The 12,544-nt window shown below is 45.6% G+C and overlaps 1 protein-coding gene across 4 annotated transcripts in view; it reads right to left on the bottom strand.

Annotated features, from left to right (window-relative positions):
* Positions 1 to 4,246: 4,246 nt before the first annotated feature.
* slc5a6a (solute carrier family 5 member 6a) overlaps positions 4,247 to 12,544 on the bottom strand; it is a 76,441-nt gene continuing 68,143 nt past the window's right edge. For all 4 annotated transcript variants that reach the window (XM_069942374.1, XM_069942367.1, XM_069942355.1 and 1 more), the window contains one exon: positions 4,247 to 11,280. In XM_069942374.1, the coding sequence (XP_069798475.1) occupies positions 11,101 to 11,280 (180 nt within the window). In that variant the 3' untranslated portion in view covers positions 4,247 to 11,100. The remainder of the gene's footprint in view (positions 11,281 to 12,544) is intronic.

Genomic DNA, 12,544 nt, shown 5'->3' with positions numbered 1-12,544 from the left:
ACATCACCTTGTGCCCCATTCTCGCTTTCCTAAAGCTCCTTCTCGGCTACCCTATAATTCTCATGAGCCCTTCCTAAACCTTCTGGATGCTTCCTTCTTCCTCTTCATTAGCTGCCTCACCTCGTTTGTCAACCACGGTTCCTTTATCCTCCCATCTTTTCCCTGCCTCAGTGGGACGAACCTATCCAGAACCCCACATAGTGGTCCCTAAACATCCTCCACATTACTTCTCTGCTTTCTCCAGAGAACATCAGTTCCCAATTGACTCTCCCCCTGTTCCTGCCTAATCCTGTCGTAATGACTTCTTCCCCAATTAAACACCTTCTAGCTGGAGGACTGGGACGTTGTTGGAGGCTACGTGCTCTGGTCATGCGCTTGCTTAACTGTTGTGGCTGCGCACGTTTCTGTTGAACGTGTGGGGCTCCAGCTACACCACCCCCCCTCCCCAGAATCGTGACTGCCAGTCGCAGGTTCTTGCTGGTAGTTCAGTTTGGGGCGTCGTCTGGGACGTTTCAGAGGTGATGAGATCAGTCTTGAAAGGTCAGCGTGTGCACGGACCTTTATTTTTAATTGGGTTGCACGATTTGGTGTACCTGGTCACATCACTTCTGACAGAGGTACCCAGTTTACTTCCCACCTGTGGACACAGATTTCAAACTTCTGTGGAAGTAAATTACACCACACAACCACCTATCATCCTCAGTCAAATGGACTTGTGGAACGGTTCCATAGGCATTTAAAGTTGGCACTTAAGGGGAGACTGCAGGGGCCGAAATGGATGGATGAATTACCGTGGGTGCTATTGGGAATACGTACAGCACCAAAGGACGGATTGCCAATTTCGAATGCTGAGATGATCTATGGAACTCCACTATCCATTGCAGGCATCATACATTTCGGTAGTGACATAAATCAGACAGCTGACTTGGATATTTTATGTCTTGAGAGAGATAGCAATATGGCAAAACAACCCTACTACCCTATCCCACGGTTTTTCACGGGAGCACCAAACATCAGGTGCCGCACGACCTACTGACTGCAGAATTTGTGATGGTTAGGAAAAGTCAGAAATGCTCAGCATTTCAATGCCCATATGAGGGGCCCTTTAGGATAATCAGGCGAAAAGGGGTAGTATTTACATTGGACGAAGAGGGCCAAGAGTGTATGTTCACAATTGAACGACTGAAACCAGCACACTGACCTTTCAAGACCGATCTTGTCACCTCTGAAACGTCCCAGAGGACGCCCCAGGCTGAACTATCAGCAGGAATCTGTGTCTGGCAGCCACGATTCTGGAGTGGGGGAGGGGGTGTATAGCGGGAGTCCCACACGTACAACAGAATCACACGCAGCCACAACAGTTAAACGAGCACATGACCAGAGCGCATATCCTCCAACAATGTCCCAGTCCTCCAGCTGCAAGCCAGGCACCAGCAATTAGGAAAAGCACGCGAATAAGAGCCCGTGCTTTTTATGGCACCCGACACGTGAGGCTGGAAAGTGACATCACTACCGCGTCCCAGAAGGCTCAGGGTGAAATGCACAGAGGGAACTATAAAAGCTGTGGTTAAGCACAATAAAGGTACTGATTCCTGATTCTACTGTCCCCAGTGTCATTTGCCACTTGCGTAAGGTAGTGTTGTCAGATAGGCCACTACAACTTTACCATTTTGCTGACTATCCTTGTCCATATGCCAAATGTACTGCCACCAAAATGCTCCCCTCACCAAGAGGTCTGTCACCTGACCAGGTTTATTACCCAGTACAAGATCCAGTATGGCCCCTCTTCTAGTCAGCTTGTTCACATACTGTGTCAGGAATCCTTCTTGGACACACCCAACAAATTCTGCCCCATCGGTCCCTCTTGCATTAAAGAGGTGCCAGTCAATATTTGGAAAGTTGAAATCTCCCATAACAACAACCCTGTTATTTTTGCACCATTCCAAAATCTGCCCACTTATCTGCTCCTCAGTGTCTCTGGGGGTCTTGGGGGCCTATAAACAAGCGACCACTTTCTTCCTGTTTCTGACTTCCACCACTGACTCAGTAGACAATCCTTCCACAACATCCTCCCCTTCTGCAGTTGTGACGCAGATTAGTATTGCTTCTCCCCCCCACTATTTTACCTCCTTTTAAAACACCTCAACCCCAGTACCTGCATCAGCCAATCCTGCCCTTGCGTCTGCCAAACCCCTGTAACTGCCACAACATCAGAATTCCATGCTTTTAAGTTCATCTCCCTTATTCCTAATATTTCTTGCATTGAAGTAAACAGATTTCAATCACTTCCACTGCCTGTCCTTCCTTACAAACTCACCACACAGTGCATCAACCTTTCCACCATCTGCTCTATTCTCAGTCCCATCATTCTAGTTCCCCTCTCCCTGCCAAACTAGTTTAAAACCTCCCCAACAGTTCCTGACAACCTCTCTGGCAGGATATTGGTCCCCTTCCACTTCAGGAGTAATCCATCCTTTTTGTACAGATCACAACTTCCCCTGTTGGGTCGACCCCCGCCCCCCTGCAGCAGTATACCTATCATGGAGGGGAACAGTCACAGTCACATGTACCCTGCAGTACATGCCTGCTTGCTTTCACTTTCCCTCTCCTGACCCAGCGACCTGCCTCCTGCAGTTTCGTTGTCACTGCCCCCATGGGGCTCCCATATTTGAACTCCTCATTCCCCTGTATGATCTGAAGGTCATTGAGCTGCAACTCCAGTTTCCTAACATGGTCTGCGAGGAGCTGCAACTTGATGCACCTTGTGGTAAAACAGCTCTCAGGGAGATGGCAAGTCTCCCAGAATTCCCACATCTTACAAGATGAACACTCCATTAACCCCATTGTCAATCTGACTATTCGACCTTGGAACTAACCCAATGTCAAGGAGTAAATAATAATAAAACTTCCCCTGACCAAAGCCTCAACTCACTATTCTAACTCCCAGAATGGCCGCTCTGCTTGCACCTTTCACCTTGTTCAACTCTCCTGCTCTTGCACATTCTCCCACCCACTCTCGTTCACTGGCAGGTTACACGCAGAGCTGGAGGATTGCCAGAAATCACGTATTGACCTGATTAAGTCTTGGCTGCTACTACACTCAGGCACGACTCGGCCACCCTGGTTGGTGCTTTATTGCCTTGGAAAGCCTGTGCAGAACTCTAGATCATCCGAGTGACTTTAAAGAGCAGCTTGATTCGACCATGCAGGACTGGAGATCCAACCTGGTACCAGACCAAGGATATCTTCCTTGAAGAAACATCAATTTGTAAACATAACATAATAGAGACATCCCTGGCAATTGGGAGGCAACAACCAGGAGTCTCAATCTCATCCAGCAAACCTCCTACCCACTCATCTAACCAACAAATCCCCAATCATTATCGCTCTCCTCTTCTTGCCCTCCCTTCTGAGCCAGGAGATCAGCCTCTGTACCAGAGATATTACCACCTTGACATGTCACTTAACATAACATAACATAACTGTAAGCCAATATCTTGGCACCCAATTTTAGTAATGATTTTCCACCACCTCCAAATGTTTCACCGAATTCCAACCGGCATCAATCCTATTGGTTATCAGGTCTGGTGAGAAAGTCTTGCGTTTCTATAGGAAATGGACCCCAAAGCTAAACAAAGTATCACAGGCGTTTCATTATGGTTGGAATGGCAGCACCAATTGGTGAGTAGCAAAATCCCAAATAGTGCAACGTGACAATCTGTTCGCAATGCTGATTGACGGAACCTCTCTTTAGATGTACACAACAACACTTCAACAGAGGGGGCAGGGTGGGCAAGTTGAAGGGATGCTAAACTCGTCAGCATTGTCCCATCTTCCTGAAATACCGATGGCAGCAGGACTTGACGGTCACGACTCTTTCAGCACAGCTGGGATTTATGGTCTGAAGTCTCGAGTGGGGTTTGACCTTATCTTCAGCAGCAATGTGCAGGAGCAGAACTAACTGTTGGGCTTTCACAGTCAGGCAGCTGCTTTGCACTTTCTTGGAGCCAGGCCAGATGCCAGGTCATTTGGTTCCAGATTAAAGCGGTAGTGCAGTTATCAGATGAGCGTTTGGCACATCTAGATGAAGATTTGTATCGCAGGTTCCCTGAACTCACGGCACAACACTGCCTCTACACATCTTAACATGGTCAGGTCAAACAATATTTTGTGCATAAATAGTGTGATATACTTCTCAAACACACAAATAGATGGTGCAAAGTACTCCACACACAGACAGTATAACAAACTTTCCAAAGCTTTATGCTCTAAAACTGTAGATTTATACACATCAAATGTACACAATTACCTTAGGTTGTGGAAAGACATTCATTGAACTGTTAAAATTCAGAATTATGAAAAAAAAAGCCACATTTATAGCCTACACCGGGTTATTGCTCAAGTTTTTCAATAAATAATTTATAGATCTTTAATTCAAATTAAATTACTTTGTCAGAAATAGCAGCTAATCAAACTTTGTCAGAGATCAGCGTTGACAGCCAATTATATCGTTTACGTGCGAGAAACAAGATAATTATGAAAGGATTCTGTTATGGATGTGGGTTTCACTGACAAGCTCAACGCTTACTCCCCTTCCCCAGTGACTCAGCTAGAGCAGCAGTGAACTGCAAGGCAGCAATATTCTGGGCCACAAGAGGATAGTGAAGATTCAGCAATGATGCCATATGGCTCATGACAGGCACAGTGGCACCGTCAGCTGCAGAGCTGCTGCCCCACAGCTCCAGCTACCCTAGTTCAAAACCCTGACCTTGGATGCTGTCTGCCTGGAGTTTGCGAACTTCCCTGCGGCACGTTGATCCAGTGCTCTGGTCGCTCGCCACATGGCAGACATGCAGCTCCGTGGATTAATTAGGCACGATAATTTGCACCCAGGTAAAGGAATTCATGAGAATGTGGGAGAAAACACTCTGAATTTACTTCATGAGGGAATATGGAAATTAATATAAGCACGGAATTCCTTCCCTAAAGTACATTAATGATTTATCCATGTCTTAATGATGTGACAGTCCAGTTGACACTTAATTCCTTAGCAGGCTGTGAACACTGTCAATTATTGTCCATCCCTAGTTGAACTTGAACTCAGCGGGCAAATGTACTGGCGAGCCAGAAGTTACATATGGGACTTAACAGACTTTCTTCCCCAGATCAAATGTGCTCTTACAATCTAGTTGTTTCACTAGATCCAAAACTAGCTTGGTGACAGGAGGCAGACAGCAGTGGTGGATGGATGCTTTTCTGAACGGACGCGAGGTGTACTGCAGGGATTGAGGTTGCATATCAACCACTTGCACGCGAATGCAAGAGGAACTGTAGGTTAAGTTTGGGGACGACTTGAAACTTGGTGCTGTGGATCGCAAGGAATAATATCTAACACCAGAGCAGGATATAGTTCAGGTTGGAAGTTGAGCAGAGTTGGAACTGAATCTTTGCAGGTTCGGGGTCATGCATTTTGGCAAGTCAAATAGGGGTAGAACATACTCCGTGGTCAATAGGTACCGAGAGACGTCGTGTTCCTTGAAAGTGGCAACATGGGTCAATTGAGTGAAAAGGATATTTGGCATGCTTGTTTTCATAGGTCAAAACATTGGATATGAGAATTGGGTCAGTGTGCGCTGTAAAGAGTGCAGAAGGAGGACTTTAGTAATGGGAAGAGATTGAATAAAATTTTAAATTTAATTATATGCACTCAGTAACAGGTCCTGCTGGTCTAAAAACCTGTGCCATCCAAATTCCCTAATTAACCCATTTAAACTCCTGTACGCTTTGAAGGGTGGGAGGAAACTGGAGAGCCCAAAAGAAACCCACACAGACTCGGAGAGAACATACAAACTCCTTACAGATAGCGCTGGATTTGAACCCACGTCGCTGGCTCTGTAATACCCTGTCACTAACCGCTACACTAACCATGCTGGCCTAGTTTTCTATACAGTGAAAGATGTTGAGAGGTGATGTCAAAAGTACACAAGAGCATTTTGAAAAAAATATTCATTTCTGGCCCCATGTGGAGGTAAATAAATAGGGTCTGTAATCAAAATCTTTCTCCCATGGCAGGGGCAATAAAAATAAAAAAATGATAGGTTCAAGGTGAGAGGAAGCAGTTTTAAAGGAGATCTGAGGAGCATGTGCTTTCAGTGACATCTGGAATGTGCTGTCAAGAGTGGCGGTGAAGTCAGATATTCTTTGGCTTGGCTTCGCGGACGAAGATTTATGGAGGGGTAAATGTCCACGTCAGCGCAGGCTCGTTTGTGGCTGACAAGTCCGATGCGGGACAGGCAGACATGGTTGCAGGGGAAAATTGGTTGGTTGGGGTTGGGTGTTGGGTTTTTCCTCCTTTGTCTTATATGGTTGTAATGCCAATGGGGAAAGAGGGTTAGCATGGATGTGGTGGGCTGAAGGGCAAATTTTTGTGTTGTTCAACTTGATCACGGGAAAGGGTAGCATTTACTGCCACTGCCCAGCAGCAGTGACAAGCTGGAGAGATGCTCAGTTGTCAAGAATACATAACGGCTGCACCGAGAGGCAAATTCTGGGTTGAGCCGAATTAAATAAACCAGCAATAAGTTCTGAAGGTCTCTGGGAGGAAACCTGCCAGCCTTAACTGGTCTGGCCGATGTACGATTCCAAACCCACCAATGTGACTGAGTCTGCCAAAAAGTCATTCATTTTAGAGGCAATTATGGAAGGGCTCTGCCAGAGATAACCAGACCCTGAAAAGTTCATTGAAAAATTGTTTATCTAATCACAAAATTAAACTATTTGTGAAAAATGACTGCTATTTAACCATACCCAGCAATGGAGTAGAGATAGGTGTATATATGAGTGGGTTAGATAAATACAAGCAGGTTTTTTCCCCCCCCCCCCCCACTGAGTTTAGGCAAGGCAAGAACTAGAGGACATGGGTTAAGGGTGAAAGTTGAAATGCTTAAAGGGAACGTTAGTGGAACCTTCATCACACAGAGAGTGGTGAAAGTGTAGAAAAAGCTGCCAGCTGAAGTGGCGAATACAGGCTCAATTTGGCATTCACGGATGGGTGCATGGACTGGATGGGCTGAAGGATCTGTTTCTGTGCTGAGATGTTCCAGGGTTGTATGGAGACAGAGCTCAGCCCACTCAGTGGGTGACACTGGGCAAGGGTTAGCAATGCATGCAAGGAACTCTTGGGAGGTTTTACAATGACCATGGTGGGGGGGGTGGGGGGGGGAAGAAAATGGAATGCAAGCCCAGAATCGTATGTTTTTCTTCATTCTGATATTACTCCATTAGAGAGTTCATCTCATAGCCTGTCAAGCAAGTCTGAAAGAACCCACATCACAGCAGTCAGAGACCCTGACTTCATTGAGGATCCCAAAGGGTTGGAATACAATGGCAAGGAAAAGCTGCCATGTTGAACTAGTTCACTGGATCTTAGTTAATCATTCCTTGAATGCACAAGTGAGGGGGAATGAGAAATAAAGTGAAAAAGCTCAGGTTGGGCAGCATCTGTGGAAAGAGAAACTCAAATATTTCAGGTCACGATCAGAAACATTTCTCTCTCCACAGAAGTAGCATTTCTCCAGCTTCATCTGCTCTATTTTGGATTTTTAACACTGAAGGAAAGAGAGAAGTGAATAAAGAAACACATTACACAACACAGAGGCAGAAATAGGGTATTCAACCCATCGAGCCTGCCCTGCCATTTAATCATGAGCTGATCCATTTTCCCTACCCCACTGTCTGACCTTCTCCCCATAACCTTTGATGTCCTGGCTAATCAACAAACAATCAGTCTCTGCGTTAAATACACCCAATGACCTGGGCTCCACAACTGCCTGTGGCAACAAATTCCAGATTTACAACCCTTTGGGTGAAGAACTTGCTGCGCATGTCTATTCTAAGTGGACTCCCTTTAATCTTGAAGTTGTACCCTCTTGTCCTAAACTCTCCCCCACGGGAAACAACCTTTCAACATCAGGAGGGACTCAAGTGGGCCAGGAAGTATCCATGGATGGAAATGGGTCTGTTCAACAGGGCTAAAGTGCGAAGGGGAGATATCATGTATATCGAGGTGGGAAAGAAATGGGTGGGGGAAAAAGGCAAGAGGTGACAGGGTATGGAACAAATGAAGATGGGAGAGGTGGGAAGACAGGTAGGGGCACACACCATTTGGGGCTGGGGAAGTAGAGAGAAAAGTGAGACCAGGAGGAGAGCTGGAAAGTGGAACTGGACAGAAGAGGGACTGGAAAATTCTGGTTACGTTCTTCAGATTGCCCCCAGTTTGAAATGCAATTCCATGGCCTGTTAAAGAACCCCTCTATCAAGTGTGATCATTTTCACTGACAAAGTACCCTGGCAAATTAGTTTGAGTCTAAATAAATTTGGGCTGGGTAGTCATTTGCAAAAATCCCAGGTAAACACTAATTCATCATAGTATGTCAGCCTTTGGCAATGGTAGCGCCTTAACTCGTGGGAAGGGATCCTTTATAGGAATGTCTAGCTTTCGCTGGGGAAAGGTTGCCTTCACACAGTGAACAGATTTATTCTTTTTGTTTTGCAATAGTGCCCAAGCTAAATGGTGCCAAGTGACTGATTAAACTCATGACCTGTTGCAAGGAGAACCAGTCTGCTACAGAGGCTTGGATTAGTTCCAGAGAGGCTGAAAGAGGACAAAAGGGGCAGCTTGCAAGGGAGTTTATCGTGCATGATAGAGGAAGGGAGATGGCCTTCCGTTAGCTGAATTAAATGACAGCAAATGAGACCAACCCTTGGTGAGTGTGACTGGTACAGTTAGAAGGCCTTCACGTAACCAGTCTCAGTGCAGTCTGCATCCTGAGAAATAAAATGAAACCGTCCTGACGGTTGGAACGGGAGTGGCAGTGACCCAGCAAGGAGCAAGCCAGGTTACTAGGAGTGAGAAGTAATGTCACTGCTCTGAGCTCAGAGTTAATGGGACTCATGTTTCTCTGGAGGGACTGGCAGCTGGGACCTAATCCTCAAAACCCCAGCCACAGGGGACTGCTCTATACAATATTTCTCCATCTGAGAAAGAGTCAAGATCGTGAATTAGTGTCCGATCTGAATATAGTGCCCAATGGGAGAGCTGAATGCAACACATCCTATCCAAGAGTGAGTGTGGATTAGAGCAGAAATTTAATCTTAGTCATGCACTAAAGATGAGACGCTTAGAAAAGGTGAACAGGAAGGATCAATTTCCCTTGGTTAATAAATTAGGATTTAGAATCCAAATTATATGTTAAGTTTGAACAGAAGGATAAATCTTTGAAAAACAGTGCAAGTCAGTGATGGGAGCAGAATCATGAATCACATTGACAGGTATCTGGATTGGCCCTTGGACTGAGACTGAGCTGGAAATGTGGACACAATGGACTGAACCACCTGTAATTATAGAGCCACAGCTGACAACTAACAAAGTCAGTTGAGATGACTGCAGATGCTGGAACCTGGAAATCAGCAAGTTGAGCATCGTCGGGGGAAGTTGAAGAATGGTCGATATTTTGGGTCGGAACCCTTCTTCAAGGCGTTCAACAAAATTCTACCAGCTTTCAGCCTCAGACTGAAGGGAATAGGCTGATTTCCCACACTCTTTAGCCACCCACAATATTCCCCTAACAGAGACAGAAGTGGGAAAAGGAGACAAATGCTCATGTCACGTTGTGAGTCTTGTTTTTCAATTAAACTGCAGTATCAGCAAGTGTCGGGGGAACTGGGCACACGGTAGGTTTGACTAAGGGAGGAAGAATGAGTCACAAAAGGGCTCGACATTCATCTCCAGCGCACGGTAGGGCAGAGGCTTGGAACCTAAAGCAGGAAGTTACAATGAAGGGCTTATCAAAGGCTTGGTCAGAACTGCTCTGGATGCCATACTCTCAAAGGATAGATGTGAAGGGTGGGAGAGGGGAGAAAAGATATTCCAGGGAAAATTATTCCAGGCAAGAGGGGCTTCAGAAATGGATTGACCAAAGAGGCCAGCATTGTTCTTCTTATGAGACTTGAAACAAAACTGTTCCTGCTCTCAGTGAATACAAAAAAATATAGAGTGGGGAAAAACAGCACTTGAAGAAAGCTCCCCACTTCCCCCTCAGAGCGAGTGGTTAGGGGGTGGAGTGCACATCTGGGAGACCGATTCAACTGTGAAATTCAAGTACAGGTACAAACAAGATCCTTTATCCGGACATCTAAAATCCGGAAAGCTCCAAAATCCGGCAAGTTGGGGGAGGCGGCTGAGGAATTGTGGTTGGGGGAGGCGGCCGGGCGACTGGAAGAGGGTGGGGGTGGATACAGCGGCACAATTCGGGTGGGCTTTTCGAAATCCGGAAAAATCAGAAATTCAGAACACACTGTCCCCCAATGGTTCCGGATAAAGGATCATGTACCTGTATCTTAAAAAAAATTGCTGTGTGGTGGAGAGAAAGTAGGGCAAGCTAGACTGCTCTCTCATCGAGACAGGACGGACTTAACTGGCACAAATGGTCTCTTCCTGTGCTTTAACCGTTGTGTGCGCAAAGTGGTGGGTGCCAGTTGACGAAACGGCCTTGAACGTTAAAACTCAGAGCTAGTTGAGCATTACAACCAAATAGCTGAGAAATAAATTGAAACTGAGAAAATTGTTCACTCAAAAACAGGAAAGAAATTTGCTCAAACCTCGGGATTCCAAAATCTAGGAACCTGAATGAAAAATTTAAATACATCTATACAGTTGAAGTACCAGCACACTGCCAGGATGGCTGGAGGTGTCCAATGGCACAGGCCAAGATTTGGCCATCTGGGTAGAAACCAGTGATCACAGCTCCACCTTCTAAACCATGACTAAGAGCAATATGCTGGATTTCCCCATTGGTCTCCCCTACTCCAATCCTGCAAATTTCTCCAACCCAACTCATCCGACCCACCCCACCTGTTTCATCACTTATCCAGCTATGCACATAGTGTGTATCAACAGGGCCAGCCTTCACACTACCTGCAGCTGGTCCGGCAGTCTTAGATTATTTAAACATTGGGATTTTTGGAAGACACCGCGGAAAACCTTTTCCATGCCTGGGCATAGAGGAAACCTTCAGTTGATTCGCCACGAAGGATCCACTGTCACAGAGGTGTTTCTTGAAGAATCTCTGCTTCTGTATCCTCATTCACCATCTTCAGCTCTGGGCATTGCTTGTCTCCAAGCTCCTGTCTCTGATCTGTCCACTGGTCTGGGTCTTTGGCTATCACTCCATTCATCTCCTTGTGGAGCACAAGCGAGTGCTGAAGGCTGGCCACAGTGTTCTGTTGTTGGCAAGAACAGTGAGATATCAGATAACCCACTGGTCAAGGAACTGACTATTCATAGAGACATCCAGTGTAGAAGCAGGTCCTTTGGCTCAAAGAGCCTATGCCAGCCATCATCCACCCATATATATTTATCTATCTATTTATTTATTTGTTTATCCAGTAAAACTGCCTCGTTCTCAACAACTCCTCCCAGTACGTAAGGCATTTGACCTCGTTCCCCGTAGGAGACTCAATCAGAAAGTCATGAGGCATAGGATCTATAGAACCTTGGCTGTGTGGATTCAGAATTGGCTTGCCTGTAGAAAGTAGAGTAGTAATGAATAGGAAGTATTCTGCCTGGAGGTCAGTGACTAGTGTTCTGCAGAGATCTGTTCTGGGACCCCTGCTCTTTGTGATTTTTATAAATGACCTGGATAAAGTAGAGAGGTGGTCAGTAAGTTTGCGAACAATATGAAGGTTGGATAGTGTTAAAGGTTGTTGTAGGTTACAAAAGGATGCAGAGTTGGGAGTTCAATCCGGATCAGCGTGAGGTAATGTAACTTGGAAAATCAGACTTGAAGGTAGACTCAAATGTATCACTGTGGAAGAACACAGGGTCCAATCCATAGATTACTCAAGATTGCCATACACATTGATAGGTAGTTAAGAAGGCCTCATTACTGCGGGATGGAGTTCAGTAGTCATGAGGTGATATTGCAGCTCTATGAATCTCTGGGGAGACCACTCTTCGAATATTGTGTTCAGTTCTAGTCACCTCATTACAGGAAGGATGTGTTTTTTTTTCCCAGGGCGGGAGTAGTAAACACCAGTGGACATCTATACAAACTAAAGGGAGCAAAGTTGTTAAAGGAGACATCAGGGACATCTTTTTTTTTCCTTACAGAGTTGTGGGTGCCTGAAATGCATTGTCAGGGATGGTGGTGGAGGCTGGTATAATAGGGGCGTTTCGGAGACTTAGACAGGTACATGGATGAAAGAAAGATAGAGGGCTATGTGGTCAGGAGGAATTAGTTTTCTTTTGGTAAGTATATATATATATATATATATAGGTTGACACAACATCAAATGCCGAAGGCCCTGTACAGTACTGTGCTGTAATGTTCTAGATCAATGGTTTTCAAACTTTTTCTTTCCACTCACATATCACCTTAAGTAATCCCTATGCCATCGGTGCTTTGTGATTAGTAAGGGATTGCTTAAGGTGGTATGTGAGTGGGGAAGGGAAGGTTGAAAACAACTGCCCTAGATGCAGTTCTTA

Source organism: Narcine bancroftii, chromosome 1 (genome assembly GCF_036971445.1).
Source record: "Narcine bancroftii isolate sNarBan1 chromosome 1, sNarBan1.hap1, whole genome shotgun sequence".
NCBI classification, from domain to species: domain Eukaryota; kingdom Metazoa; phylum Chordata; class Chondrichthyes; order Torpediniformes; family Narcinidae; genus Narcine; species Narcine bancroftii.
The sequence above is the reverse complement of the archived record's forward strand: the minus strand, read 5'-3'. Positions and strand labels throughout refer to the sequence as shown.